At 45.6% G+C, this 27,550-nt stretch overlaps 2 protein-coding genes across 3 annotated transcripts; both read left to right on the top strand.

Moving 5' to 3' along the window:
- Positions 1 to 94: 94 nt before the first annotated feature.
- Positions 95 to 27,550, top strand: LOC136749119 (sodium- and chloride-dependent GABA transporter 2). Of its 2 annotated transcripts, XM_066703081.1 has the most exons (15): positions 95 to 705; positions 12,288 to 12,484; positions 14,689 to 14,823; positions 14,995 to 15,135; positions 16,292 to 16,379; positions 16,531 to 16,663; positions 21,227 to 21,361; positions 21,733 to 21,836; positions 22,107 to 22,231; positions 23,193 to 23,305; positions 23,442 to 23,579; positions 23,900 to 24,002; positions 26,743 to 26,843; positions 26,987 to 27,157; positions 27,263 to 27,550. In XM_066703081.1, exons 2-15 carry the CDS (start codon positions 12,289 to 12,291, stop codon positions 27,431 to 27,433), a joined length of 1,854 nt encoding a protein of 617 aa, XP_066559178.1. In that variant the 5' UTR covers positions 95 to 705; position 12,288; the 3' UTR covers positions 27,434 to 27,550. The 2 variants fall into 2 exon arrangements, with proteins under 2 accessions (XP_066559178.1, XP_066559179.1); XM_066703082.1 differs by lacking the exon at positions 12,288 to 12,484.
- LOC136750490 (octapeptide-repeat protein T2-like) lies at positions 4,696 to 5,333 on the top strand. The gene is made up of 2 exons (XM_066705648.1): positions 4,696 to 4,738; positions 4,783 to 5,333. The coding sequence occupies exons 1-2, from the start codon at positions 4,696 to 4,698 to the stop codon at positions 5,331 to 5,333; spliced, it is 594 nt and encodes a 197-aa protein (XP_066561745.1).

Here is a 27,550-nt window from a genome sequence, read left to right as displayed (position 1 = left end):
CTCTCTCTCTCTTACAGTCCTCTCAGGCTGCTTGTCTGGCAGGCGAGTGGGGGAGCTGAGGCCGCAGACACTGTCTTTTTTTGGGGGGGGATTGCTTATTTCTTCTGTCTGCTTGATACTTTCTGAAACTGATTACTGCCAGTTTCTTAACTTTAATCTTACTATTACTGTCTCAGTCAATTACTTATATAAAAATTGCATTAATTTACACCAAGTAAATTCTTTATTTTCCTCTGTATTCTCTTTCAATTACCCTTAGAAACTCATGTGACGAAAATGGCAGCACATTATTATTTTTTTTTTTCAAAACCAACTTTCCTTTTCCAGCTTCTCAAGCCTTTTCAACTCTCAAACCCTTGTCAACTTTCTCAAACCTTCTTGAACTTTGGTTAACATTGCTCTATATCCTAACAGCTGTTCTTTCTCCTTTCGCTAATTTCTTACTAGAAGTATATGTAGCGAGGGCTCAGGTGGGGCTGTGTGTGCATTTTCGTCTGCCAGGGATTGTGTGTTGGAGGTTGTTTGGCGGGTCTGTGTTCTTTCTCAGCAGGCTGCACACACACTTTGCTTCCGCGTCACATTAATGGCTCCGCGTACCTGTTGCTTTGACGAGGAGCTGCCAACCGGAGCTCACCCTGGGGTTTAAAAGTACTTCTGAGATGGGAGAGAGAGCGGGGAACTGACTGTGAAAGTGCAGAGCAGCGAGTGAGTGAGCGTATTTATTTTAATCTATTAGAAGATAGTTACTCTTACTGTGAGATCTGGGTTTCATGTTTGGAGTTTTGCCATTTGGTTACTTGTTTCGAGATTCGTGTTAATTGGATTTGATTTGGTTCTCATTTGATATTTAAACTTTAACTTCCCTTTGATACAGAGATATATTACATTATATTATTTGTCATTTGCTCTTATCCAGGGTGACTTACGTTTGTACCCATTTATACAGCTGGGCATTTTACTGGAGCAATCTAAGTGAAGTACCTGCTCAAGAGTACAACAGCACCGCCCCACCTGGGATTTGAACCCACAATATGAGTCCAGTTATGAGTCCAGAGCCCCAACCACTACTCCACAGTGCTGCCTACTCATACTGGATATTGACAACTTCTTAATTGAATGACTTGCTGTTCTGGGAATATTGTAATTTATTATTGCTAGATTTTGCACAATCAGTTGCTGTATTTTGCACAACTGATCTCAGTATTTTATTTTTTATCTTGTTTTAACAAAATAAACATTGTTATATATAAATTCTGCCTCCTCCTTACACGGTGCACTTTATAATTGCTCCCCCAATTAAAGAACCTGTGTGGGAAGTTAAAGGGGATCTACAGGACCTTGCCCTCTATAAACACAAGGTGGTGTAGTCAGTGTTAAATTACTTGAAACCCCTTTTAGAAGCTGTGTAGTGACCCGCTACATATATTCCAGTTATATGTATCGATTTGTATTATTACCATTTATAAATACATTTATTTATTTGTAAGACCCATTTGATTTAAAAAAAAAAATTAAATCGCATTCTGTATAAAGTAACGCTATAATTCTATTAATAGTCATTTATGACTCTCTTAGTCTTATTCTGGACCATTTGTACTTACTGCTGGTTTTTGAAGGCTCAATGCTAGCACAATGGGCTAGGTGGCTGGAAAGGGCCTTTTGGTTGCCATAAGCATTAGTCCAAATTATTTAATTGTTTCCAGTGTCCACTAATGCTCCTGCCTGTGAAGACAGATGCAAAGGTAGTTATAATTAAATTATTATAATATGATAATCCGTGCATTTACAAAGTTGCTCCCCTTCTCTCCCCCATTGCTATCTCAACCTCTGGTGTGAAACCGTGCTGTCTGGAAGGTATACAGCTGGGAGGCCAAGGCCACAGCCACTGACACTGCCCCCCCTCTCCTGAGGGGGAAATCCTTTCTGTGTGGCACTGTCTCACGGCTTCTCTTCCAGTCTGAATTTCCTGGAGTTTCATGATTTTAACTCAATTCACTTTAATTTCATTTATCTATATTTTTCGTAAAAAAATGTCCTAATTTATTTTTAGTACACACCTCTGAATTAATTATTCATCCTCTCTCAATTCTCATTTATCCGTTTGACTCATGTCCATATTAATTTTATTTTCCACCTTAACATATTTCTCTTTAAGAAATCTGTTTACAGACAGAACTGGTTCTGCCATAATTCAGACTGTAGTCCCTGGTCTCAATACCTATACAGTCTGGTCACAAACCTCTGTGAAGTTGGCACCCCATATAATTAAATAATCACCAAAACTATTCAATTCATTTGTGCTGTGTTTGTGCCGCAAAAATTAACGTTTGTGCTGGTTTGTGCAACGTCTTTCTCCATCCCATCTCGCTCAAATCGCTCCAAACTGGTGCTGTGCCATTAAAACTAACTCTGAAAGTAATTCCCTTGCATAGAAATAACAAAATGATCTGTGACGTCAGTCATGCACTCCTTTTCTGACTCGTTCGTTTGTGCTGTCGGTGCAGGTTTCTTACCGTTTGCGGTCATTGTTTTTTTTGTTTTAATATTGACAGTTTGATCATTGGCAGTAACTTCAAGCTTCAAATCCAAATCACATATGCCCTGTATTTGTGCTCGTGTAGCACTTGTTTGAATTCACCTCGTGTATATTGGTACTTAATATAATGTTGTTTGTGTAGTACATCTCGTTTATTACCATTATGTTTTAGGAGTTTATTTAAAGTAAAAAGTAGACTAACTAACCTCAGTGAATATATCGTTAAGGCCACTGCGTTATAATAACCGTTTGCTCCATTAGTTAGTGTGTAACTTGATATAAGTGCAGCTTATATTCATAATGGTTATTGCAACAACGATGATTGGATAGGATAAACAGTTTCATAAGAAATTTAGATAGTTGAAGCTTTTAATCTTCAAATTTGGGTCGTCTCTGCTTGCAGTTCTCAGAGAAAGCTGCATAAACAGTGAGGCAAGGACAGGTGAGGTGTGTGTTTTATTATGTTTCAAATATTTTAAAGCAATTTGTCGGGAACCTGTTTTAGTTACCTGCCAAAAGTAATAATGATAATTAGTTTGATGAAAACAAATCAACCATATGAAACCAACCTATGCTGGTTTTCTAGTCTTAACTGGTCTAACCTGGTTTCTTAGTCTGACCACTTGAAAGGTGCACAAACCCCTTTGAAGCCAGCCGAAAGACATCTTATGCTGTTGTAAGTTTCTTTTTTTTCAGCACAGTATCATCTGAAATATCATTAATGTCAAATAATTTAGTAATTAGTTATGTTTATATTTCAACATGTAATCAATATTGAAGATTAAAGGTAGGGTGTGCAATCTTTTCCAGAAACATTTTTTGTTATACTGGTTGAAAGTCTCTCAGTGGTCTAAATGTAAAAAAAAAAATATATATATATATATATTATATATATTCTGTGGAAGGTACAGGACTGAAAAATGATCAACCAATCATTGCATTTGGTCCGAATGCAATGATAGGATGTCCATCCTGTCTGTCAATCCATATTTGCATACTGCCGCGCAGACAATCACACGTCATCAGCGCGGGTTCCTTGACGCTGTGCAGAGCGAACGCGAGAATGGAAGGCGAGCCGCAGCTACCTTATGCTCCTTCTTTCTTTTCTTTTTTAAACATAATAACTAGGGCTGGGTGATTTGGGGAAAATATCTAATTGTGATTTTTCTGAGAGATATTGCGATTGCGATTTGATTTGCGATTTAATTTTGTAAAGTCAAGCTTCAGCTCAAATATTCTCAATAGTGTGCAGCACACACTCTAAATTAGAGAACAACATGCCTTTAACTGTAGACCCTCTACTGCCTTGTAGTCTAGTACAGGGGTCGGCAACTAGGTGTGGCCTCGGGCCAATTTTGATCTGAGCTAATAGTCGCGAGCTGACGGTGTTTCCGCCGGTAAGAGCGGGGTTGGGGGATGGTACAGTTTTGCATTTGCCAGACTTAATGTAATTAACAACAATAATAATTAAAAACTTGTATATATTTCTTTAACAAGAGCAGAGTGCTTCACAGAAAGCAATGCAATTAACAATAAGTGAAATATAAATCATAAAGCAGGTAATTAAGTTATACAAACAATTAGTCTCAAAGTGATTATATTCAATCAATAACATCTAAAAGACAAAAGCAACACTTAAAGATAATAAACAAGCATAAACACTCCCTTAGTCCATGGGCAATATTGTGTCCTGTGTGGCCTACAGGGAAGTTGCCGTTTGCAGACAGCAAGTCTTCATTGATAAAGTGCACAGTGAGACTCAGACACGGTCGCTTGTCCTGCTTGACCACAAGTCTGCTATTGTGCCGTAATATTCCACGTGTGTCAATTCCTCTCAACTTTAAACCTGCATTCAATGCACAGATCTGCGGGATTGGAACTCGGCTACAATATGTGCGAGAGGGATTGTACATCTCCTGTCCAGCGGTCGGATGAGGTTGCAATGCACTCCTCAAATAGCCGGCTGTGGTGCTTTTTCAAGTACAATTCCACGACAGCTCTTGCAAATGACCTTCTTCTGTTCGGTGTCTGTCACGAAATAATCCCATATTTCCGAAGTGCTGTTTTTCTTTGGTATTAATTTGCCTAATGATCGCTCTGACTCTGCAGATGCCCTAATCCCACTGCACAGCGCTTTGCTGTTTGTTTTTAATGGGGGCATGTACGCAGTTGGCTGGGCAGTGCTGATTGGGCAGAACGGAGGTGCGCTCACTCTATTAGTTAGTAAGACTGCCACTCGGAGATAGAGACTCGGAGACACAGAGATACAGAGACTCGGAGATACAGAGACTCGGAGATACAGAGACTCAGAGATACAGAGACTCAGAGATACAGAGATACAGAGACTCAGAGACTCGGAGATACAGAGACTCAGAGATACAGAGATACAGAGACTCAGAGACTCGGAGACTCAGAGATACAGAGACTCAGAGACTCGGAGATACAGAGATACAGAGATACAGAGACTCAGAGACTCGGAGATACAGAGACTCAGAGACTCGGAGATACAGAGACTCAGAGACTCGGAGATAAAGAGACTCAGAGACTCGGAGATACAGAGATACAGAGATACAGAGACTCAGAGACTCGGAGATACAGAGATACAGAGATACAGAGACTCAGAGACTCGGAGATACAGAGACTCAGAGACTCGGAGATACAGAGACTCAGAGACTCGGAGATAAAGAGACTCAGAGACTCGGAGATACAGAGACTCAGAGACTCGGAGACTCAGAGATACAGAGACTCAGAGACTCGGAGATACAGAGACTTGGAGACACGGAGATACAGAGACTAGGAGACACGGAGATACAGAGACTCGGAGACTCAGAGATACAGAGACTCGGAGACTCGGAGATACAGAGACTCGGAGATACAGAGACTCGGAGATACAGAGACTCAGAGACTCGGAGATACAGAGACACAGAGATACAGAGACTCGGAGATACAGAGACTCAGAGACACAGAGATACAGAGATACAGAGATACAGAGACTCAGAGATACAGAGACTCGGAGATACAGAGACTCGGAGATACAGAGACTCGGAGATACAGAGATACAGAGACTCAGAGACACAGAGACTCGGAGACACAGAGACACAGAGATACAGAGACTCAGAGACACAGAGACTCAGAGATACAGAGATACAGAGATACAGAGACTCGGAGACACAGAGATACAGAGATACAGAGACACAGAGATACAGAGACTCAGAGATACAGAGATACAGAGACTCGGAGACTCAGAGATACAGAGACTCGGAGACACAGAGATACAGAGACACAGAGATACAGAGACACAGAGACACAGAGACAGCTCCCCTCTGTGACGCAGCAGCAGCAGCAGCTAAACTAATTTCTTCGTGATCGCACAGGCACTTGAGATTATATCTCCGACACAATGTCTGCTCTCCTCCTGTGTCTCATTCCAGCGCTCCTCTCTTCTGACTGGGACTCGTGTCCTCAGTGGACGGACGCTTACGGACGCGTCCAGCACCAAATTGTTAACCGGCCACAAAACACAGCGCGTCCGGATGCTTAGCCAGTGGAAACACCCGTTTAAGCGTCCGGGGCCGGACCGTCCGCCAGTGGAAACGGGGCATATGTGTATCAAAGCTGCCTGCCGGGCCAGGGGGGTCCCCCCCCCAAGCAGACCCCATCTTCTATAATTAGTGGGACACACCCCCCCATTCTTCCTCTTTTGCCGTTCACGACTGGGACTCGATCCACGGAGCATTAAACACAATCTACATATAGACTTTCATTGTCTTATTAAATTGTATTGCTGCGTCTAACAACCTTTATCAGCAGGGTTTCTTTCCACAGCAATCTATTTCTTTTCAGGCAATTGAGCACGGGTAAAAAAAAAAAAAAAAAGTCCGCTCGGCCCCCTCGGTCCCCGGACTCCCGCCGATCCCGAGCCGGGAAGGGAGCACCTTCCCGTCTACACCATCTACTGTAGCCCGCGGCTACGGCTAAAGATTGGGATCGCATTTCCCTTCCTCCTAGGGCTCTGTGTGTTTGTTCAGGGAAATGGCTCTTGCCTGCACACTGAGTGCTTGAGTGCATCTCCGCCGCGTCCAGTGTGTCCAGTCAGCCTCAGTGTTTAAACGCACGTACCTGCGGGCCCCGGCGATCTTCTGCCTGGTGCGTCCGCGACTCGGCGACGCTGCACTGCAAGTCCCGAGGTCTGAGTATGTATCCGCTGTATCCAGTGTGATCTTCACATCGACCATGACTTTGCACTGTGTGCTCCGCTATCTGCGGGCCCCGGCGCGTTGAGCCCGGCGCTGTCTCTGTGCCTGTGGGTTCAGCGCAGCTGGTGTCATCAGAGGCTGCAGTGCCTGCACTCGCGGCCAACCATAACAGCCCCTGAGTTGCTGGTGACGCGTCTAGGTTGTGTAGTACCTGTTACACAGCCACAGGTGCTCACACCGGCCGGCGTTTCATTGTCACCTGCCTGGTTGCTTCCACCACGCTACTGCTGCTCTGTTGATAGAGTGTAGTACATGTTGTTTTCCACCAGTGATTGCTTCACTGTCTGGATATTTACTCTCTATTGACCTGGTTGCATGTAGAGAATATTATTTTTGGCTACCAATAGTGTGTTTATAAGTGTATATCCACCTATTGTGTCTATCATATCTCTTGAGCAGCCCCCGATCCCCGCTAGGATGGAGTGCGGAGCCGCAACCACCCCACGCCTCTGCACCTCCTGCGCCGCTGCTATGCCCAGTGCTGACACTCATGAGCACTGCATGGTCTGCTTAGGTCCTGAGCACGCCCACAGAGCCATGGAGGAGGTGCAGTTCTGCCCTATCTGCGCGCAGTTTGGTATTCAACCCCTGCGTGACAGACTGCTCAGGGCATCTGGCCAGAGGTCACTTACGGCCTCTCAGGCCAGTGCCTCTCAGGCCTCAGGCTCGGTGCTTTTGCTCCAGCTCTCGCCCACCCTGTCCCTGCTATCGCCTACTGCTATTCCTTCCGAACAGCCGCCCCTATGGGGGCGCCCTGTGCACAGGTGTCCTCACCAGCCGTCCTCCCCTGCTTTGGGTTCCCCCCCTAGCAGGAGACAACGATGCTCCGCCCGGCCTCACGCTGATGTCCGAGCACTCAATGACCACCTCGACCAGCTGTGGGACGTCCTGCAGCTTCAAATGGCCCCACAACAGGCTCACACTGTGGCTCCTCAACCCTCTGAGCCAGCTCCGCCCTCTGGGCACAGGGAGCCCCCACCACTGATGGCATCCCTCCTCACTGAAGGGAGCTTGGAGGCCTCGTGGGCAGGAGACAGCTTGTCCTACCTGGTCTCTGACCCAGAGGACGTGGATGAGGACATGCGGAGCCAGGAGGAGGCCAGCCCCTCCCTGGCCCCATCCACCGCCGCAGCTGAGGTGGTCCCCCCCACTGCTGCCACCGCTGGACTTTATTGATATAGTCCAGCATGCAGCCCAGCACCTGCAGGTCCCATGGCCGGAGGACCCGGCCCCGCCGCGGTCGCTTTTGAATGCCGGGCCCCTTCCCACCGCCCCCAAGAGCGTTTCCCATGCTGTCTGACTTCCTCACGGAGTTGCAGGCCACGTGGAACAGGCCGGCTTCGGCTCCCGTCCCGACACGTGGCAGTGAGGCCTTTAGCCGAGCCCAAGGCAGGAAGCAGGTCTCCTGTCCTTCCCCTTGGTGGATTCAACCATTGCCACCCTGGTGTCACTCCCACCGGTGTCGGCTGAAACCCAGGACCTCGCCTGCCCTAACAGGCAGTGCAGGGCTACAGAGCACCTTCTCCTAAAAGCCTATGCAGCTTGGGCCCAGATGTCATGCCTGCAGACAACCGCCAGCCTGTTTACTCTCTACATGGCTGGCTTGATAGAGACCCTTGGCCCTGAGTCTATGGGCCCCCTCAGAGAACTGGCAGCTACAGGTGACCTCCTGGTGGACACCTTGCGTCACGGCGCCCGGGCCGCAGGCCGGTCCTTGGCAGGGTTGGTGGCTGCGCGACGCCAGCTGTGGCTATCCCAGGCCAGACGTGTCCCAGAGACGGACAGGGCCCGCTTTATTGACGCGCCTATCTTACCTGGGTTCACATTTGGCTCTGTGGTCAAGGCCATGCTCACCCGCTCACTGCGAGCGAGGGAACAGTCTGCTCAGCTGGCTCAGGTCTACCCACAATGCTACCCAGACCTTGATCTTAGATCTAAGAGCCCTGAACCGCCACCGCCAGGTTTTGCGCTTCAAGATGCTCACACAGCGCACCATCTCCCATGCCATCTGGCCAGGGGACTCGTTCATCACGATCAACTTGAAAGACGCTTACTTTCATGTCCCGATCGTGCAGCACCACAGGAAGTTTCTACACTTTGCAGCTCTGTATCTCTGAGGGCAAGGCATACAAATACGCTGTCCTCCCCTTCGGCCTGTCGCTAGCCCCTCGCAAGTGCATGGATGCCGCCCTGGCCCCCCTGTGGCTTCAGGGTGTCCGCATCCTGAATTACCTAGACGACTGGCTTGTGTGTGCACAATCCAGGGAGCAGGTTCTAGCCCACACAACCCAGGTCCTCAACCACCTCCATGGTTTAGGACTTTGGGTCAACTGGAAGAAGAGCCATTTAACGCCGACTCAACAGGCACAGTTTCTAGGGTTGTGCCTCGATTCCATTGCCATGCGCGCCTTCTTGGTGCCCTTGAGAGTTACTGCCATCACTTTGTGCCTCTCCCACTTCCGGTTGAGAGGCAGTGTGACGGTGCACCTATGCCAGAGGCTGCTGGGCCTCCTGGCGGCCGCGTCTCAAGCCCTGCCACTGGGCCCCTGCAGCGGTGGTTTGCTGCTCTTCACATGCATTCACTACGCGATCGCCTCCGCTGAGTGTGTGTCACTCCGGCATGTTGGAAGGCACTCCATTGGTGGCGGAGCCCTTCGAATTTGACCCTCGGTGTGCCCCTCGGGCTGGTTTGCCACTGAGTGGTTGTGACAACGGACGTCTCAGACCACGGCTGGGGCGCCGTCTGCAATGGTCGCGGAGTCAGGGGAGTGTGGGGCGAAGCTCACCGAGCCCCCCACATCAATGTGCTCAACCTCCTAGACATCTGCCTGGCCACGAGACACTTCACATCAGTCCTGCAGGACCATCACGTGCTGATCCGGACGGACAGCACGGCTGCGGTGGCCTATATCAACAGGCAGGGCGGACTCCGATCGACTGCACTCAATCGCCTGGCTTGCCACCTGTTGCTCTGGGCGCATCCCCTATTCTGCTCACTCCGAGCAGTTCATCTCGCGGGTCGCTCCAATACAGTGGCAGACCTCCTCTCCAGAGGACCTCCCCTGGCCTCGGAGTGGCGGCTTCACCCACAACTGGTGAAGCAGATTTGGCACTGGTTCAGCAGGGCGCATGTAGATCTCTTCGCCACTCGAGAGTCCACGCACTGCCCTCAATGGTTCTCCATCCGAGACCTTGACGGGCCGTTGGGGATCGACACGCTGGCGCACCCGTGGCCACGCAGTCTCCTCTACACCTTCCCGCCACTCCCTCTTCTCCCAGCTGTACTGGCAGTGATCAGTAGGGAGAGAGCCACAGTCCTGCTGGTCGCCCCCAGGTCGCCCTGGCAGCTCCCCCTCTGGGCAAACCAGCTGTCGCAGACCCAGGGCACACTGTGGCATCCGAACCCTGGCCTCCTGCAGCTCTGGGTCTGGCCCCTGAACGGGAACGCCTCTCAGCCCTAGGGCTCTCAGAGGCAGTGGTGGCTACCATCCAATCGGCGAGGGCTCCCTCTACGAGGTTGCAGTACTCGTACCGCTTGGCAGGCCTTCCACTCCTGGTGCCTGGAGAGAGCTCATGACCCGGTCACCTGCCCTATAGCGGTGATCCTAGAGTTTCTGCAGGAGCAGTTGGACGCGGGCAGGGCCCCGTCCACCCTCAAGATGTACTTGGCGGCCATCTCTGCATGCCATGTCCACATTGACGGTGCATCACCTGGAGCACATTTCCTGGTGTCTCAGTTCCTGAAGGGCGCACGTCGGCTTTGGCCCCCACGTGCTTCTTCTCTAACAGCGTGGCGCCTGGACGTAGTGCTGGATGGACTTTCCAAAGTCCCCCTTCGAGCCACTTCACTCGGCTGAGTTGAGGCTGATCTCGATGAAAACGGTGTTTCTGCTGGCCATCACATCTGTGAAATGCATAGGTGAGCTGCATGCACTTTCGGTGCACCCAACTTGCACTGACTTCGCTGGCGATGGGTCCAGGGTCACGCTCCGGCGTAACCCTGCTTTCCTCCCTAAGATCCTCTAACCCTTCCATGTGAACTCGTCGGTGGAGTTGATGGCTTTCCATCCTTTCTCATCCGAACAGGACAGGCGACTGCACCTGCTTTGCCTGGTTAGGGCTTTGCAGTGCTACATGGATTGCACTAGGGGGAGCCACACTACGAACCAACTCTTTGTGTCTTACGCGGCACGGACGCTGGGGAAAGCCGTCTCTAAACAATGGCTGTCCCACTGGATTGTGGACACAATCGCTATGGCCTACGAGTCCACGTGCATTCCAGTGCCCAAACACCTGGTGGCACGCTCCACTCGAGGCCTGGCAGCTTCATGGGCCCTCTTTCAAGGTGCCCCGCTTCCTAATATCTGTGCTGTCATTCGCTTCTACAGACTGGACGTGACAGGCCCGGCTTCCTCTATAGGACATCCGGTGTTGGCTTCAGTCGAGCCTCAGTAGCCTTGTTGGCTCTGCCCCTGGCCTCCCGTCCAGTGTCGGTGGTTGAGCCCTGCTACCCCTCCTAGTTTTCCCTCCGTCTGTGCACCACTGGTCGTGCACATCCTCGTAGGCTGTGCCTCAGATGTGCCCTTCTACCTTCTTCATGGTAGGGATTGGCCCCCGGCCTCTCCCCTACCTCGGCTGTTCTACCGATGCAGTTGAGGCCTTGCCCTATCTGGCCGCGGCCTTGCGGCAGCCTCATCTCTCTGCTGCCGGCCTCCCACACGACGCATTGGGTATACACTCACCCCTCCCCCTGTGGGCGGTTTCTCGACTCGAAGGATAACGATAGGTTGCAAATGCAACCCGGTTATCCGAGAAAGAGAAACCGCCCAGAGCTGGGTTGTCGTGCGGAAGTCTGGCTCCGGCAAAAGAGGAAGAATGGGGGTGTGTGTCCCACTAATTATAGCAGATGGAAGAGGGGGTCTGCTGAGGGGGACCCCCCCCCCCGGTCCAGTAGGCAGCTTTGATACACTTACGTTCACAGAGTTCCCATGAGTAACTGTATAGCCCCTCTCCCTCTGGGCGGTTTCTCTTTCTTGGATAACCGGGGTTGCATTCGCAACCTGTCGTTTTAAAGCAGACCAAGGAGTCCGCTAAGGTCAGCTCAGTATTCATTTTGCACAAGAGAAGCCACCTGCCATACAACCTCAGTTATACAGCAAAGACTTCAACCATCATGGCTTTGAGATACAATTTATACGGCAGCAGCAACACTCAGTAGTATATTATATGCAAGGAATTACTGACATGAGACAATCAAATACAAACTATACGTTCTCTCCCCATCAGCACTGCTAGATAGTGTTGGGTTGGAGTATTGGAACATCTTGTAGTTCAAAAAAGAACTTGCAACGCAAGTTTCACATGTGATACTTCATACTGTATTTTTCCATTCACTCTCATCAATTGCTCTTAGGTTTTAAACATTATTGAGGAGAATCTTGGCAATTAGAGTCGTTTTGCTCAATATCTTCTCAACTTTCCCGCATCATTTTCAGCATGGCTGAGGATCTCCAGGCCGAAGCCCAGTGTGATTTGACACTGCAGGAGAGCAGCCCAGGGCAGAAGGGGCAGAAGATAAAGGACAGGGGGCAGTGGGCAAACAAGTGGGAGTTCCTCCTGGCTGTGGCTGGGCAGATTGTCGGGCTGGGGAACGTGTGGAGGTTTCCGTACCTGTGCTACAAGAATGGAGGAGGTGAATGTGAAAACAAATTTTGCCATGAAACTAAATGTGTCAATAATCTTGTAATCGGGAAAATCTAACAAAGAGCAGCAACTGTTATATAAAACCCAGGATTACTGCATATACTGTATATCTTATTTGGAATGAATACACAAACCATAATATTGGATTATACACATAAATATCTTGAAACTTGCATGTACTACATCTGTCATAATGTACTTTAGCAACAAAACCTATCGATGTCTTTAGGACTTGCACATTACAAGAACACACACATGTAATTAACTGCCCAAAAGACAAAGCTGTGAGAGAAGGTCAATGAATCAATTATGTTTTCAGAAATGCATTGTTTTCCACAGCTAATTACAGAAAATCATGCACGACAAACTGCTTAGCAAACTTCAAATTCAATCATACCCATGATGCTCCCAGTCTCTGTGCCCTAGGGTTGCCCCCACCCCTGTAATCCTGGGACACTCAGAGACAGAACAGGATTTTGCAGTGGCACTGAAACTAAAATAAACAACTGTGAAAACCACTTAAAACTGTGGTTCCCAAACTTTATCAGTCATTCCCCCTTTGATATATGGAAAGATTTTCACACACCCCAATCACACAAAGAACACAACACAAACACAAAGCTTTTACTTCAGGAACAGTAACCTAACAGTGCACAGCCAAAAAGCACCTTTTTTGAAACGTCACCAATTACCCCTGACATCTATTATTATTATTATTATTATTATTATTATTATTATTATTATTATTATTATTATTTTTATTTCTTGGCAGACGCCCTTATCCAGGCGACTTACAACATAAGTGCAATACAAAGTGCATGAATACAGGGGGGAAAATCTATCAATAATGCAAGTATTAGTAACGCAAGAAGCGTGATAAAATGCTGGGATTAAAAGGACTAATATTACAAGTACTGTCTGATAGAAGCTAAAAATTATTGAATATTATTTAATTTTGATACCAAAACCACACCTGTACCTTATTTATTAAGGAAGGTATATCCAATTAACACTTGGATAATTCCACAATTTTTTTCCATTGGTTTATCATTGAAAAACATTAAAAAAGATCATATATCCAATACAAGTTAAGATAATGTAATGAAACTTTCAGCAAAACTAAAGTGTCTTAAAAAGGATGAGCCAATAAGATATTTGGTAGAATTGATTAATTAATTGACTAATTAAATAATTGAAAGTTCACAATGCTCTTAATTAAAAAATAATGAAGGATATGTCATACAAATGACAAATGGATGGTAATACTAGTATATTCTTAAGAACATAAGAACATAAGAAAGTTTACAAACGAGAGGAGGCCATTCGACCCATCGTGGTCGTTTGGTGTCCATTAATATGTAAGTGATCCAAGGATTCTATCCAGTCTATTTTTAAATGTTCCCAAACTTTCAGCTTCTACCACATCACTGGGTAGTTTATTCCAGATTGTGATTACTCTCTGTGTTTTTTGACAGACATATTTAATCTATGGCATCTGACCCTGATGTCCATTTATATTCATTTTTAAATGTTCCCAAACATTGATGCCTTTCATGATTTTGAAGACTTGGGGGAGTTTGTTCCAGATAGTGATGACTCTCTGTGTGAAGATGTGTCTTCTGTTTTCCGTTTTGAATGCCTTGAAGCCCAATTTCCATTTGTGTTATATATTGATAATAATAATAAAGTAATAATAATACATTGAATTAAGTATTAAGAGGACATTACTAATAGTACATAAGTATATATGGAATAAAACACAAATACTAAAATAAATCCAAGCCAGAAATGTCAAAGAGAAGAGTAAGAAATACATTATTTGACTATACAACAGTGAGCACAAGACATTCACATAGTTCTCACGTTTGCAAACTGTCATTGTTTGAGACTTTTCACATTCCAGAAATGCGGTGACAGAAACCGTTCACGTTTGATATAGTAAGTTGTACAGTGGGGAAGCATTAAGACCCCATCTCACAGTCTCACACATTGTTGCTGAAATCTCATGCATAAGCCTGTGTCTTATATGATGTCTCTATTTTTTCTCAGCTCATCTTCAGCTGTAGTTTCTAGTTTCAAGGGCCCCACTGTGGAAGCATGGTCTACACATACTTATCAAACACACTGTTGTTGCTCTTGAGGGTTTTCATGTGAAACCTCCTTAGAAATATTTACCTTCTCTCTTTGTTGAAGGTGCCTTCCTCATCCCCTATGTCCTGTTCATGCTGACCGGTGGCATTCCTCTCTTTATCCTGGAGACGGCTGTGGGGCAGTACACCAGCCTAGGGGGCACCGCCTGCTGGAGGAAGATCTGCCCCCTGTTTGAAGGCTAGATTTCCCATTTGCTTCCTTTCACAGCTTATGCCATACCTACAGCTATAGTGCTTCTGAAGTTTAAGCCTGCTTTGATTTAGAAGGCACAATATTGATTTGAATATATGACATTTCATGTATAAAATTTATCTCGAAACATGTAAAATATTCATGCTTTGTCTACAGGAATTGGCAGTTGCACTTTCGTCATGTTGCTATATGGTGGTACTACATACATGATCGTCCTGGCCTGGGCCTTCTTCTACCTGTTCTCCTCCTTCAGCTCAGAGCTGCCCTGGGCCAGCTGTGGACACACCTGGAACACAGGTACTGCCGCCAATATCGTCACACCAGTGCAGAGAATGACCCTTAGTATCACATCCAGTATCACTGGCTCTCAAGTACATTACAAAACCTTGTTCTATCTCGTGTGTGTATAGGCACAAGGTACGCTGTAATAAAGTGGGGGTTTGTTTATATGTTCGGGCACCATGTAGGTATACTTAAGCCACCAGGACATAACCGTCTAGCGAAACTGCATAAAGGATTTTTGCCCGACCCTTATTACATTACATTACATTATTTGTCATTTAGCAGACGCTCTTATCCAGGGCGACTTACATCTGTACCCATTTATACAGCTGGGCATTTTACTGGAGCAATCTAAGTGAAGTACCTTGCCCAGGGGTACAACCTTCTGGTTATGAGTCCAAAGCCCTAACCACTACCCCACAGTGCTGCCTGATAACTGCACCTTCGGACAATTATAATATATTACAAGGGAAACTAGTATCCATATAAAAGTTTAGGGCCTCTTGGTAATGGTCCTCAAAATAAGGAGCACTGTAACAGGAACACCAATATTTCTTAACATAGCCCCTCCAGTTGTCCCATGTATAATGTTGGCCCAGTACTTCCCAAACTGTTTACAGGCAGTTATTCTGCTTATGGTTTTAGATAGCCCGTCCCTTTATTTTTGAATACAATTTAAAAATAAAGGCGTCAAACACTCAATGCATTCAACATTACTGGATTACATTTCAGCATTTTCACTCTCCCTGATACACACATCAAAGAAAAACTAAGAAAGATATATAAGGTTGGAGGGAAAGTCAAACAACAGTATCTATCCGGTGAATGTGCCGCCAAGGGAAAATAGAAAACATGCAAATGATCAAATATTAGTTCTGGAAAAACTGCAAACCGCCACACAGTCAGAAGGTCTATGGAAAACGCTGCTTAGTTCCAACCTGTAGGATGATCAAAGCCGATTCTTCTCCATCTGGGTTAGCAGGTGGGTCTCAACTCCTCTCTGTCAGCAGTTGAACGTCTGTCTTTTTCTTAATGATCCTGAATTGGTAAAATCATACATTAGTATACTTGAATCTCTTCAGAATGATCTGTATTTGTATTGCTCTGTTGAATCTCTTCCACACTGTTTTACACAAGGTCACACTGCTCTCTGTGTTGGTGCCTCTGACAGATGCCTGTGTGGAGTTTGATGAGCAGAACCACACTTCCAACTGCACAGATCCCATAAGGGCAACCTCAGCTGTACAGGAGTTTTGGGAGTAAGTTTATTTCCAAAAAGACACGCACACAGAAACACACACTAATAATAAAAGACATTAAGCACAGGAGGCCTCTTGACCCTATCTAGGTCATTTGCAAGCTTATTCATTGTATAATATGACCTTGAATGGACTCCTCTGGTCCCTGCAGGAGGCGAGTGCTGGGTGTCTCGAGGGGGATCGACCAGGTGGGCAGCCTGAGGTGGGAGCTGGCCCTGTGCCTCCTGCTCTCCTGGATCATCTGCTATTTCTGTGTCTGGAAGGGGGTGAAGACTGCAGGGAAGGTGAGCACCTGGAGTCACTGGGGTTATGGGGTTACTACAGATTAATTAAATTTTCCAATTATTTTCTTTATATTTTTGACAGACATATTTAATCTATGGCATCTGACCCTGATGTCCATTTATATAAGAACATAAGAAGGTGTCCAGTCGAGAGGAGGCCATTCGACCCATTGTACTCATTTGGTGTCCATTAAGGATGATCCAAGGATCCTATCCAGTCTATTTTTAAATGTTCCCAAACATTGATGCCTTTCATGATTTTGAAGACTTGGGGGAGTTTTTTCCAGATAGTGATGACTCTCTGTGTGAAGATGTGTCTCCTGTTTTCCGTTTTGAATGCCTTGAAGCCCAATTTCCATTTGTGTTCCCGAAGCCGTGTGTCCCTGCTGATCTGGAAAAGCTCCTCTGGTTTGATGTGGTCGATGCCTTTCATGATTTTGAAGACTTGGATCAAGTCCCCACGTAGTCTCCTCTGTTCCAGGGTGAAAAGGTTCAGTTCCTCAGTCTCTCAGTAGGACTTTCCCTTCAGACCTGGAATAAGTCTGGTTGCTCTCCTCTGAACTGCCTCTAGAGCAGTGATATCTTTCTTGAAGTGTGGAGCCCAGAACTGTCCACAGTATCCAGATGAGCTCTAACTAGTGCATTGCATTGTCTGAACATTACTGCCCTTGTTCTCTAATCACCTAATTTCTTAACTTATTACTGAAAAACAAAATACTCAGCATACTTTATGTGTACTAGAGATGGTAGTTCATTCAGCCCTTGACCCCTGACCTCAGTGAGCATGAGCAGTCCAATCAGGAAGCGCACCGCACACAGCAGCAGCAGCAGGAGCTCCCGCCGGTACCCTCTCCTCAGGGCCGAGGGGAACGAATCCACGATTGCCATCAAAACTGTCTCAACACCCACAAACTGCAGAGCCACAAAACAGACTGTGATTCCTCTGAATACATCTCAGCCCCTTCCCAGAACTCAGGGCTCAACACAGAGCAGGCACCCCTGGCACTATGGCTCCCTGAAGGAGAATGTTACGCAGTGACAGCAGTGATGTCTTTCTTGAAGTGAGGAGCCCAGAACTGTCCACAGTATCCAGATGAGCTCTAACTAGTGCATTGTACAGTCTGAACATTACTGCCCTTGTTCTCAATTCTACACCTCTACACCTACCTCTAGAGCAGCAATAAATACACTTTCTTGATAGTATTAATAATTATAATCATCATAATATTAATATAAAACATTATATAGGTTTCTTCAGGCAGTATTGAGGACTGAGGAGGACTTGTGAATCTCACATATGTAAAATACTAATATAAGCTAGACCAGCACTTATTATAAATAATACTTTATTTATATAGCACCCTTCACACAGAAAGTTCAGAGTGCAACAGGGTAAAACATTTCCTCATTCTGTTTCCGTATGTATTTGTTTTTACACACTTAATTCTACATCCTCTCTCATTCCTCAACCAATATTACCCCCCAGCAAACCCATGTGGTGAAAGCAGCAGCAATGTTCTTTCCCAAACAAATTCCCTCTTCAGCTTCCCAAGCCTCTTCAGCTTTCAGACTTTCCCTATTTGACTTTTTTGTTTTTTGTCTCGTCTTTCAATTTCATTTTCTAATCCTTCCACTTTATTTCCCAGCTCCTTTACTAACTTTGTTTGACCCACGTCCATTTCCTTTATTGTATTTTCCAGTAGTTCATTAATGTGGCACAAAACTATGATTCCTTTATCAGTTTTATCATTGATTTCCTTGCCCCACCATTTTCTATGTTGTCTCGGAATCCAAACGGGATCCCATCTGTTCTTTTCCACCTTTCTCTTTAAGAAAGCCGTTTACAGACAGATCCGGTGCTGCCATAATTCAGACTGTAGTCCCTGGTCTCAATACCCATAGAGTCTGGTCACAAACCTCCGTGAAGTTGGCACCCCATATAATTAAATAATCACCAAAGCTATTCCATTCATTTGTGCTGTGTTTGTGCTGATTTGTGCCGCAAAAAGTCTACAGTCTTTTCACAACCTCGATCTTTATTTGTTTTGTTCACCTTTTACAAAACAGTCACACTCTATTTGTGGTCCCTGGTCTCATTACCTACACAAGTAATCACAATGTATTTGTGGTCTCTGGTCTCATTACCTACACAAACACTCTATTGGTCGACCCTTTTATTTTCAAAACTCCTGTTTCCCTTCGTCACAGTCTCTCGACTGTCCTTCAATATTTATCAGTTTCAATTCTCCCAGGAACTGGAAAACTCCAAAACTGACACCAAGGCAGTCTCAGCATAGTCTCAAAGTAATACATAGTTACATCCTCTTTGATGTGTTTCTCAGTACAGTGTTGTCACGGTATACTGCAGGTACGGCATATCCAATGAGGTCTCCCTGATGGGTTGTAGTCCTCTCTCCATGGGGTCTTGTTTGCTGCATGGCTATGTGCCATTCCACACATAATGGGAGCAACATTGTAGTTTGCTATCTTAGTTTAAATAATACAGCCAGGCTTTCACTGTAGCAATCTGGTGAAGGCACCTTGCTCAAAGGTACCACAGCAGGATCTCACACAGAATTCAAACCCTCCACCCTGTAGTGAGGAATCTAGAGAGCTCTGCTACACTCTGCTATCCGGCTCCGTTCTGTGTCAGGATTGTAAGAGAATTGGTCAATTGGTTTCTCTTTCAAGATTCTTTTTAGAGGGAAGATGCGGTCAAGTCACAATAATCATTTATTTGTGACAAAAATAGGAAACTAATATCATTCAATTATATTACTGAAAATAAGTAATATTAAGCTTCTGCTGAATTACAGAAAGAAACAGATAATACCCGATTTCTCCTCACGGGGCAGTTTAGATCAGTCTGGTCAGGCAGCGGGTGTGTCTCTCTCTCTCTCTTCCTCCTGCTCTTCTCTTGACGTTGTCTTCTCTTTGAACTCACTTCTCTTTGTTTGTCCCTAGTTTTATAAGGTTTCCTTTCAACCAATCACATTTTGTCAGCATGACACCATGATAAGGGTGTGTGATAGTAATGTAACCTAGAAATGGGGGGGTCTTTGGAATATGGCTAAGAGCCAATCAGAGGACAGGTACAATGGACTTTGTACTCATGCTCAAGTAATTTGTCATGTCAGGGCCTCCTTCAAATTTTTATGGAACTAGATCAAAGGAGACAAGTCTGTTTCCTGTACCAAACCAGATAACACAGAATTTCCTATAGAAAAATACATTCTAACAAATAATATTTTACAGTATGTTCAAAACTGCATTGAGAAGCCGGCTTGTGTTCCTGTTGTGAGCACTATACAGTGAGGGGAAAAAAGTATTTGATCCCCTGCTGATTTTGTACATTTGCCCACTGACAAAGAAATTATTAGTCTATAATTGTAATGGTAGGTGTATTTTAACAGTGAGAGACAGAATAACAACAAACAAATCCACAAAAACACATTTCAAAAAAGTTATAAATTGATTTGCATGTTAATGAGGGAAATAAGTATTTGATCCCCTATCAATCAGCAAGATTTCTGGCTCCCAGGTGTCTTTTATACAGGTAACGAGCTGAGATTAGGAGCACTCTCTTAAAGGGAGTGCTCCTAATCTCAGCTCGTTACCTGTATAAAAGACACCTGTCCACAGAAGCTATCAATCAATCAGATTCCAAACTCTCCACCATGTACAAGCCTGAAGTTTGCCAATGAACATCTGAATGATTCAGAGGAGAACTGGGTGAAAGTGTTGTGGTCAGATGAGACCAAAATCAAGCTCTTTGGCATCAACTCAACTCGCCGTGTTTGGAGGAGGAGGAATGACCCCAAGAACACCATCCCCACCGTCAAACATGGAGGTGGAAACATTATGCTTTGGGGGTGTTTTTCTGCTAAGGGGACAGGATAACTGCACCGCATCAAAGGGACGATGGATGGGACCATGTACCGTCAAATCTTGGGTGAGAACCTCCTTCCCTCAGCCAGGGCATTGAAAATGGCTCGTGGATGGGTATTCCAGCATGACAATGACCCAAAACACACAGCCAAGGCAACAAAGGAGTGGCTCAAGAAGAAGCACATTAAGGTCCTGGAGTGGCCTAGCCAGTCTCCAGACCTTAATCCCATAGAAAATCTGTGGAGGGAGCTGAAGGTTCGAGTTGCCAAACATCAGCCTCGAAACCTTAATGACTTGGAGAGGATCTGCAAAGAGGAGTGGGGCAAAATCCCTCCTGAGATGTGTGCAAACCTGGTGGCCAACTACAAGAAACGTCTGACCTCTGTGATTGCCAACAAGGGTTTTGCCACCAAGTACTAAGTTGAAGGGGTCAAATACTTATTTCCCTCATTAACATGCAAATCAATTTATAACTTTTTTGAAATGCGTTTTTGTGGATTTGTTTGTTAATATTCTGTCTCTCACTGTTAAAATACACCTACCATTAAAATTATAGACTGATCATTTATTTGTCAGTGGGCAAACATACAAAATCAGCAGGGGATCAAATACTTTTTTCCCTCACTGTAGGTGACTAAAGAACTAAAGAAGCCCACTGCGTGTGTCTGCCCTCAGGTGGTGTACTTCACAGCCACGTTCCCCTATGTGATGCTGCTGGCGCTGCTGGTCAGAGGGCTCACCCTGCCTGGTGCCGCTGATGGGCTGCTCTTCTACCTCTACCCCGACCCCGCCCGACTCACTGACCCACAGGTACATCAGGACACACGATGTTCCCACAGCCTTGAGCTCAGAAGACATTTCTCTCGTGACCCCTGTGTCCGTGTACAATACGACACAAATACAGACCCTCCTCATTATGTGTATTAAGACAGAGAGACCGGTCTCTTACCGGAAGTTGGATCATCTGCAAGTTATCAACACACTTTTTCTTACTTCTCTGTCTGGACAGTTTTCTAATCCTGCAGGCTGGACTTTAAGAATAAAATAGCACAGTGTATTTTCTTCTTCTACTGCCTTTCCAGATTATGCTTTTATTCTGTAGTTGCAGATTCTCCCAGAATTATTCAGCATCACGTTAACATCACATATAACCAAACACTCTATATCTCTGTCTGTCCCAGGTGTGGATGGATGCAGGGATACAAGTCTTCTTCTCCTTCAGTGTTTGTGCAGGACTGCTTATAGCTCTTGGCAGTTACAACAAGTATAACAATGACTGTTACAGGTGAGTGTCACAGCCTGACAGGTGCGTTTTGCATTTCAAATTCCCAAACCTCAAGAGTTTTTACTGTTGAAAATGTTCAAATCCACTGATACAGTCCAGAGGTTTTCTACCCTCTTCTCAGTAGGGACGAGACAATCTCCCAAGAACTCCTCCATGTATGTGCTAATCATTAAACACTGAAATATTCAAGACATTCAGGTGGGCAGCTCTCTCTGAGACTCCGTTGTGCTTTTGATGAGACATTTGAAATCCTGGCCTCTCACATTGCAGGGAGTCCCTCTACCTGTGTCTGCTGAACAGTGGCACCAGCTTCGTGGCCGGCTTTGCCGTCTTCTCTGTGCTGGGCTTCATGGCGCAGGAGCAGGGAGTGCCCATCTCACTGGTGGCCGAGTCTGGTAAGCAGCAGATCGGCTGCGCCACTCCCCTTCAGCATCAGAGTTACTGAGGTTGTAGTCTTATTCATATAACCCCACTTGGTCACGGTCTCCTAGTGGGTTAACGAGGCATCCGATCACTAAATTAAGCACCTAAAACATTTGGATCTTTGCACACAAACAAGACACCAGGTAAGAATATAACAGTTTTATAAAGTTGTAAAAGTAAACAAACCAAATACAAGCAAGCACTGGGCAACAGTCTGTAGCTGCCAACCATACAGTAATTTCAATAGTAAATCTCTCTTTGAAATCAGCAGATCAGCATTGGGCCGATATGGCAAAAAATTACTATATCGGCTTGCAAACTGTGATGCGATAATTAAGTGCCATGCAGCTTTATTCTGATCACTGCGTGGCTTGGCTTAGACAGCTTCCGTGCTGTGCCAAGAACAAATAGTGCCGAATAGTCTGAAGCTCTCTGCTGTAACAGCCTTCCTTCCAGGCTTATATCTCCCCAATTAGTGCGACCAATTAGTGCAGTTAGTCTTAAGTGGAGTAAACTCTGGACAAATCAGCAAAAAGAACACATGCAAATGTTATCAATCAATAAGTGATTTAATAAACACAAAAACAAAACAAAAAACATAATAAATGGCCACAGTTTCTATGGTAACCATGTCCTATCTCCCTATGGGTAGTATCCTCGATCCGAATGTGTCATGCTGTGACACTTTTGTTAGTGGTAATATTAAAATCTTCTAGTGTATTGTATGAAATGTGTATCTTACTCACCACACAGATCTTTTATTTCTTTCCTGAAAGTGTCCTGCAGGTTTAAAAGTGTTGTAGTGCTCTGACACTGGACAAGGGGATTCTGTACTGTCCCCATCTCTCTGTGTCCCCCTCCCAGTCTCACAGTAATATTTGTTTCAGGCTCTTTTCCATTGTCAGTTGTATTGTCCCCTGTGCATTCTTGCAGGTCCTGGGCTGGTGTTCATTACATACCCGCGGGCAGTGGCCATGATGCCTCTGCCCCAGCTCTGGTCCGTTTGCTTCTTCATCATGGTCATCCTGCTAGCAGTGGACAGCCAGGTGAGTCTGTCACTGCGTAACATTCTCCTTCAGGGAGCCATAGTGCCAGGGGTGCCTGCTCTGTGTTGAGCCCTGAGCTTTGGGAAGGGGCTGAGATGTATTCAGAGGAATCACAGTCTGTTTTGTGGCTCTGCAGTTTGTGGGTGTTGAGACAGTTTTGATGGCAATCGTGGATTCGTTCCCCTCGGCCCTGAGGAGAGGGTACCGGCGGGAGCTCCTGCTGCTGCTGCTGTGTGCGGTGCGCTTCCTGATAGGACTGCTCATGCTCACTGAGGTCAGGAGTCAAGGGCTGAATGAACTACCATCTCTAGTACACATAAAGTATGCTGAGTATTTTGTTTTTTAGCAATAAGTTAAGAAATTAGGTGATTAGATTTCTCTTAACTATTGATGTTGATGAAGCAATTTTTATGTTAATGCTGTTAATGGTGGTCTCCTCTAAGAGCTTTGTGAAGCCAGTAAAAGGGCTCATGAAACCAATTGACCAGCATATATTATATTGATTGACTAGAATCTGTACAACAGATTGATCATCAACGGTCACACTGTTTGATCCTCCTGGTCTAATGTGGTCACTTGTCTGTCTCTCTCCAGGGGGGAATATATGTTTTCCAGCTGGTTGAATACTATGCTTGCAATGGAGTCTCTGTGTTGTTAATTGCAGTTAGTCAGACCATTTGCATCGGATGGGTGTACGGTAGGTGCGATCTCCTTCCCCACTGTCTTTAAAGCATCATCTAATGACTTTACTTCCTGTAGAGGCCTTTCACTTTTGCCTCAGGAATGATCTCATGCTTCCAGACGTCTCACAGAATTAAACTTGCATCACACAGTGAGTCATAACAGAATGTTAGGGTATATTGTCAAAAGTGTAGAATTGAGAACAAGGGCAGTGATGTTCAGACTGTACAATGCACTAGTTAGAGCTCATCTGGAATACTGTGGACAGTTCTGGGCTCCACACTTCAAGAAAGATATCGCTGCTCTAGAGGCAGTTCAGAGGAGAGCAACCAGACTTATTCCAGGTCTGAAGGGAAAGTCCTACTGAGAGACTGAGGAACTGAACCTTTTCACCCTGGAACAGAGGAGACTACGTGGGGACTTGATCCAAGTCTTCAAAACCATGAAAGGCATTGACCACATCAAACCACAGGAGCTTTTCCAGATCAGCAGGGACACACGCACCCGGGACACAAATGGAAATTGGGCTGCAAGGCATTCAAAACGGAAAACAGGAGACACTTGTTCACACAGAGAGGAGTCACAATCTGGAACAAACTCCCCAGCGATGTGGTAGAAACTGAAAATTTGGGAACATTTAAAGTCAGACTGGATGGGATCTTTAGATCACTCAGTTATTAATGGACAGTTATTAACCAAACGAGCACAATGGGTCAAATGGCCTCCTCTCATTTGTAAAGTTTCTTATATTTCTTATAAGAACATAAGGAAGTTTACAAACGAGAAGTGACCATTCAATCCATCGTGCTCGTTTGGTGTCCCCCATTATAACAGCCACATCCTTGCTACATGAGTTGGGTGGTCTGTAACACACTCCTACCACTAATCCTCAGGATCTTTTGTTCAAAGGTTTAACCCAGAAAGATTCTGTTCCGTTATTGGGATCTAATTTGAGTTCTTCTACCTCAATGTCATTTTTCACATATAATGCTACCCCACCCCCTCTTCGATTTTGCCCGTCTCTCCTAAACTGTGTGTATCCTTTCAACTTGTATTCATCCCCATCATTTTCTGTAAGCCATATTTCCGTCACTCCTACAACATCATAGTCACCCGCCAGTACTGTGGCTTCTAGGTCTAACTTCTTGTTCATTACACTCTTGGCATTGAGGTACAAACATTTCAGGACTTTCCTACTACAGTTTCCCTTGGTATTCTTTCTTTAGTAGAACATCTCCCATTGTCAGAACTCCCTGCCCCCCTGGCCCTTAGTTTAAAAGATTCTCAATTACTCTGCCCATACGCTTTCCCAATGCATTAGGCCTGTAAGAGAATTTGATATGCTTGGTTTTTCAGTCAATCTAAATAAATAGTTGAACTGAAAACTCATAGATCAATTGCTTTCTCTTTTAAGATTGTTTTTAGAGGGAAGATGCGGTCAAGTCACAGATGTGCAATAATCATTTATTTTGACAAAAACAGGAAACTAATATCATTAAATTATAATACTGAAAATAAGTCCCTTTTGGTCTTCTGGACATACAGATAAGGTTACCAGGGGTTACCAGGGCTACCAGATAAAAGGGAGAAAGTCTGTTTCCTCTACCAAACCAGATGGTATAGATTTTCCCATAGAAAAATACATTCTAACAAATAATATCTTACAGGCCCCTTCTGTTTAGATGTAGACTGTCCGGTTTGTACAGGTCCCATCTATCCCAGAAGAAAGACCAATGCTCCATAAATCTAAAACCTTCTTCCCTACACCAAGATTTCAAACACGTGTTAAACTGTATAATCTCTTCCTGTCTCCCTGGCCTTGCACGAGGTACCGGAAGTTCTGCTCTTTAGTTTCTTTCCTAACTCTTTAAATTTGTCTTGCAGAACCTCTGTCCTACCTTTTCCTATGTCATTGGTCCCAATGTGGACCATGACCAGTGGATTCCCCCGCTTTGGCCAGTAGCCCGTCTACTAGTTTAGGGAGATCTGCAACCTGAGCACCAGGCAGGCAAGATACCATGCGGGTCTCCTTGTCACTAGAACACACTGTGTGATCTACACCTCTAAGAATTGAGTCTCCTACTATAACTACCTCCCTCTTCTGGGGGGGAGTGGGCACCATGGTGCTCTGGTGCTCAACTGCCCCCCCATCACCCTCTGAGCTGTCACTGTCCAATTCGGTGTCCAGCAGTTGGAAGCTGTTGGGCATTTCTAGCTCTTGGGATGTCTCGAAGGGTTGTGCACGCCCTTTTCTGCGGTTACGACCTACTGTAACCCAGCAGTTCTCTATGCTGTCCTGCTCTAAGGTCTCAACTCTCCTAGGTTTTAGCGTATACATCGTCTCTCTCATGGGCTGAAGTTGCTTTTGTCTACCTGCCCCCAATTCACACCTAACTGGCCATACCTGGCTCCTCCTGCAACAGCATTCCTGCTAGTCCTTGACTAACTCACCTTTCTACAACCTATTTACTTTCTCCAACTCAGCAGCTGAACTGAATTGACTTCAATTAAGGCAAACTACTGACAATGCTAACTTCAATTAAGGCAAAGTTAAAACAAAATGAGCAATGCTAAGGCTGGTCTGAAACTAGGAAAACAAGATGTCTGCCTCTCACCTGTACTCTCCTGTGTCTGTCTGTGGCAACTTGTAAATACTTCTGTTTACTTCTTGATCTCAACAGCTGCTTTAAATAGTCTGTTGAATCAGTAATCACATCGTCACTGAAGTGCCTCTCTTGACTGATGGGGTTTTGCAGGAGCTGATCTCTTCTATCACAACATCGAGGACATGATCGGCTATCGTCCTTGGCCTCTGGTTGGGTACTGCTGGCTCTACATCACCCCAGCTGTGTGCACCGTGAGTGTTGCTCCAGGGTCCTCCTTTAAACTCTGTCTCACTGCTTTGCTGACTGGAAATGTACCTCATTGGGTATCTGTGTGCATGTTTGTGTGTCTGGGACCTCTATGGGTGAGTTGACTCTTTTCCTCTCCTCCCCCCAGAGCACCTTCATCTACTCCCTGGTCAAATACTCTCCTCTGAAGTACAACAACACCTATGTGTACCCAGGCTGGGCGTACGTCCTGGGCTGGTGCCTCACACTGTCCTCTGCTGTCTGTGTCCCTGTGTGGATGCTGAATAAACTCAGTCAGACTCCAGGCACTCTGCGTCAGGTATTCTCTACCTCTCTGTCTCTCTTCCCCTTATTCGTTCTCCCTCCCTGTCTCTCTCTTAGCAGATGTCACTGATGGTCCTGTCTACTGTTGGTGTCCCCACAGCGTCTGCGTCTCCTGTGTCGTCCTTCCCAGGACCTGCCTCTCGCCCGGAAGCAGAAAGGAGACTGTTCTGTCTTGAGCTCTGACCCTGTTGCTCTCCTGAGTGCTGATGAGAGGCAGAGGGAGACTACAGCAAGGCCTGGAGCCCCTGACCTGGACACCTCTGTCTGCTGAGTTGCTCACAGTGGAATGCCCTGAGGACAGGGAGATCAGAAACCACTGGCCATCTCTAATATGGCTTGAATGCTGTTAATGTATTTCTGAAGTGAAATAAACACAGCTGTGATTTCA

This window comes from Amia ocellicauda, chromosome 5 (genome assembly GCF_036373705.1).
Source record: "Amia ocellicauda isolate fAmiCal2 chromosome 5, fAmiCal2.hap1, whole genome shotgun sequence".
Classification (NCBI taxonomy): Eukaryota; Metazoa; Chordata; class Actinopteri; order Amiiformes; family Amiidae; genus Amia; species Amia ocellicauda.
The sequence above is the reverse complement of the archived record's forward strand: the minus strand, read 5'-3'. Positions and strand labels throughout refer to the sequence as shown.